We start from the raw sequence: 3233 nt of genomic DNA, 5'->3' as shown, positions 1-3233 counted from the left end.
AGCTGAAAGTCCCGATTCGGCTCAAAACTATGAATTTCAAGTTGTAGGCAAGTTTAGCTTCATCATCCTCTCTGACAACTATTCCATCGCATTAGAACCCCATAAAACCTTTTTTCTTCCCACACCGGGCATGTTTGTCACCATCATTTCCTGCCTCATAAATTCAATCTTTTACTTTTCTTTATCGCCCGTTTTCTTGAAACGTGGTGTTGTTATAATATACTTTTTTAAATAACTCCACCTTTTTTCATCCAACCTGCAAGAAATTTTCACAGAATGAAGAAAAGATGGATACTAAAACTATGTGTGATGAACATTGGATATATAGAACAGTTTTTCGTTGGCGGTGTTTGGAGTATGGATTTTCACTGATTTTTTGCAAACGTGAATACTATCTGAGGAAAAAAATTCAATAACAATTTTCTAGTACGTGTATGAAAAATTCATCTCACAAATTGTAGATCAATGGTTTGCCAAAATGCAAGCAAAAAAAATAATTATTTCCAAGAAAAATAAGAGTGGATATTTATCCGGATTTTACCCACCTCTTATCCCCAGACATGTCGAGCCCGGCTCCCGACTCCCCTCCGCCCCAGGTTTTTCCAGACCTGCCCCAATTGGAAGAAGATGACCACAAGGCGGAAACGGAAACGGGGCAGAACGAGGAGCAGACGACAGCGGAAGCGGAAGTAGTAGAGCCGCCGCCGGCCGGGACACAGCACGAGACAGACGCCAGTGAAAACGCTCTCGTCGTGTCGGGCACAGCTCAGGTGAGTCGGCCGATCGCTGTCTGGCCTTATATCATTACTAGTTGGGCCTCCTTTTGATGAAAGGAATGATCGGTGCTTTAACATCGACTGAAAGTCATTGGCCTACTATATTTACACTCTAGTACTGAAATGGAGCATTAAATCTTGAGAGAAAAGTGACACACGCGTTTCCAAGTTGCCACATATTATACTAGCTGGGCCCCCTTTCGTTGAAAGGAATGATCGGTGCCTTAACATCAACTGAAAGTCATTGGCCTACTATATTTACAATCTACTGGAATGCTCAAATATCTCTTTAACGGGTGAATCATTGTCGTCCATACTTTGTATAGTAGTTTGTATCAATTTGTCTTAACTAAATCATATTTTTCCAGAACAAATGAGGCTAGATTAAAAAACTTTTCTTCATAAATTTATATAAAATACTTGAAATCTCTGTCACATTTAAAATGGTATTGTTCACAGCACTTCCTGCTTCTCGCACACATTTTGATTACGCATATGGCCTACGTCACAGCTCATCAATGACAATTTTTACTTGCAAAACTTGTTACAATAAATTATTGTTGTAGTGAACACATTTTGCACTGAAAGTTCTCAAAACATGCGTTCAATAAAAATGATCTCGCGATTAGAAAATAATGACGGACTTGCTTTTAAAAGCGATATCGTCCCAGCTGTAAACCTTTTAAAATCATTAGAAACCACCCACTAGGATTTTTTATGAGTATTTATTAAGGAATTTTCTGGAATAGAGCCTACAGGTCTTTACAAAAATATTGATCTGTTAGACAAATTGGTACAAGTCACTGCGCTGCCAAAATTGGAGAACCTATGTTCGATAGTTGAGGAGATATTTGCCAATAAGTTGCGCCACGAATTGTTAACCATACAATAGGCCTATACAGTGGCACCAAAGTGCACAGATATTGAACTGGCCGTAAAAGGTATTTTCCCCACGGTGCGTCTAGCGGGAGACACCAAAGAGTCTACATAACAAGAGGGGCCACTCCTCTCTTTGAGCCAATTAAAAAAGTGTCCTCAAAATTCGGTGGCGCCCTCTTCGCAAATGCGCACACTTTGCGAACAGAGTTACCCTACTTGAGTTTAAAAAATCAAAGTGAAACTAGCAAGTTTTTGGATAAAATTCTGAAGAACGCTTTTTTTCAATGGTTACGCTGACAAAAAACCTCTTCCGGAGGAAGGGGTGACTGTTTTCTTCGTTTAATTTGACTTAAGAATGAAAGGCGAGAGGTCATTAAAATTTTAAAAAACTGAAACTCCGCACTGAACGAACCCGAACAGCTGATGAACAGCAGTCGATCTGCGCACGCAAGGAGGTGCTATTCCTATTCTTCTTCTGGAAAAACGAAAGAGAGCTTCAAAACAGACTGCAGCGCCATCTGAAGCAAAGAGTGAACTTCCGGAGGACACTTTTTTAGCTGAGTGAACCATCTTGTTATGTACTATATTTGCTATAGGCCTATACAAAGGTACCAAAGTGCACAGATATTGAACTGCCCGTAATAGGTATTTTCCACACGGTGGGTTTAGCGGGAAACACCCTGTATTGTAAATGTGTGAGGCATCGTGGTGGAATCAGGCTCTCGTCAATCTTGGGGCATGTAGAGTTATTGGTATCATCTTAAAGCTTGTTCACTTGTCTTTTTTTGGATGAAAAAAATGTCCATTTATCTTGAATACAAGTCGATATATTTGCTAAAAAAAGGAGGTGGGGGGTCACCTGTTTTCAGAGGTAAAATTTGTGAGAAAATGGCCGCCAAAGATTAGTTATTTCCTTAGCTCAAGAGTCCTTGGTAACTGAAAATTTACATTTTTTGAGCCTTTAATCAACGTTTTTCAGAAAAAATCCGCTCAGAAATGAGTTCTTTAATGGGCATGAAAGGTGTTGGGCCAAAAATCATAAATTTGATAAAAATTCACAAACCTGAGGAAAAATGCGAGTTTCTTCACTTTGATTAATTTGACGAGAGCCTGATTCCACCACGCTGCCTCACATGTGGGTGTTTTACGTACCCTGTCCACACAATTATAGAGTGGTCAAAAATTCGTGGCGCGACTTACTGTCAAATATTTTTATAACGGGTGAATCAGTGTTAGCGAGAGACATCCTGTACTTATCACAAGGCAAGACTTGGCATGCTTTCACACTCATTTTCAAGCAGCAAGCAAGAATTCTGCCTTAAATTCTCAACAGGAGCTGTCTATTCGGCCGGACCAAACAATGGCGGTGAAGATATCATCCATACGTGACCTGACGAGGAGAGACTCGAACTCCAACGCCCCAGTACTTGGGGTCAACACAAGTTTGGCGTTAGAAGAAATGATGCTTGAAGTTGAAGACGACGACCTTTGTCTGGAAAGTTGTTGGGGTTGCAGGGGAAAAGGGGAAGAGGCCGGGGAGCCAGGCAGAGAAGAAGATTGAAGAAACACTGGGGGGGG

The 3233-nt window shown here is 40.7% G+C and overlaps 1 protein-coding gene across 1 annotated transcript in view; it reads left to right on the top strand.

Annotated features, from left to right (window-relative positions):
* LOC101857427 overlaps positions 1 to 3227 on the top strand; it is a gene marked incomplete in the record, with an annotated part of 36819 nt that extends 33592 nt beyond the window's left edge. The window contains 2 exon segments of the mRNA XM_013086049.1: positions 559 to 770; positions 2989 to 3227. Of these exon segments, the coding sequence (XP_012941503.1) occupies positions 559 to 770; positions 2989 to 3216 (440 nt within the window).
* Between the last annotated feature and the right edge of the window lie 6 nt (positions 3228 to 3233).

The sequence above is a fragment of the Aplysia californica genome, unplaced genomic scaffold, assembly GCF_000002075.1.
Source record: "Aplysia californica isolate F4 #8 unplaced genomic scaffold, AplCal3.0 scaffold00430, whole genome shotgun sequence".
NCBI lineage: Eukaryota > Metazoa > Mollusca > Gastropoda > Aplysiida > Aplysiidae > Aplysia > Aplysia californica.
The sequence above is the reverse complement of the archived record's forward strand: the minus strand, read 5'-3'. Positions and strand labels throughout refer to the sequence as shown.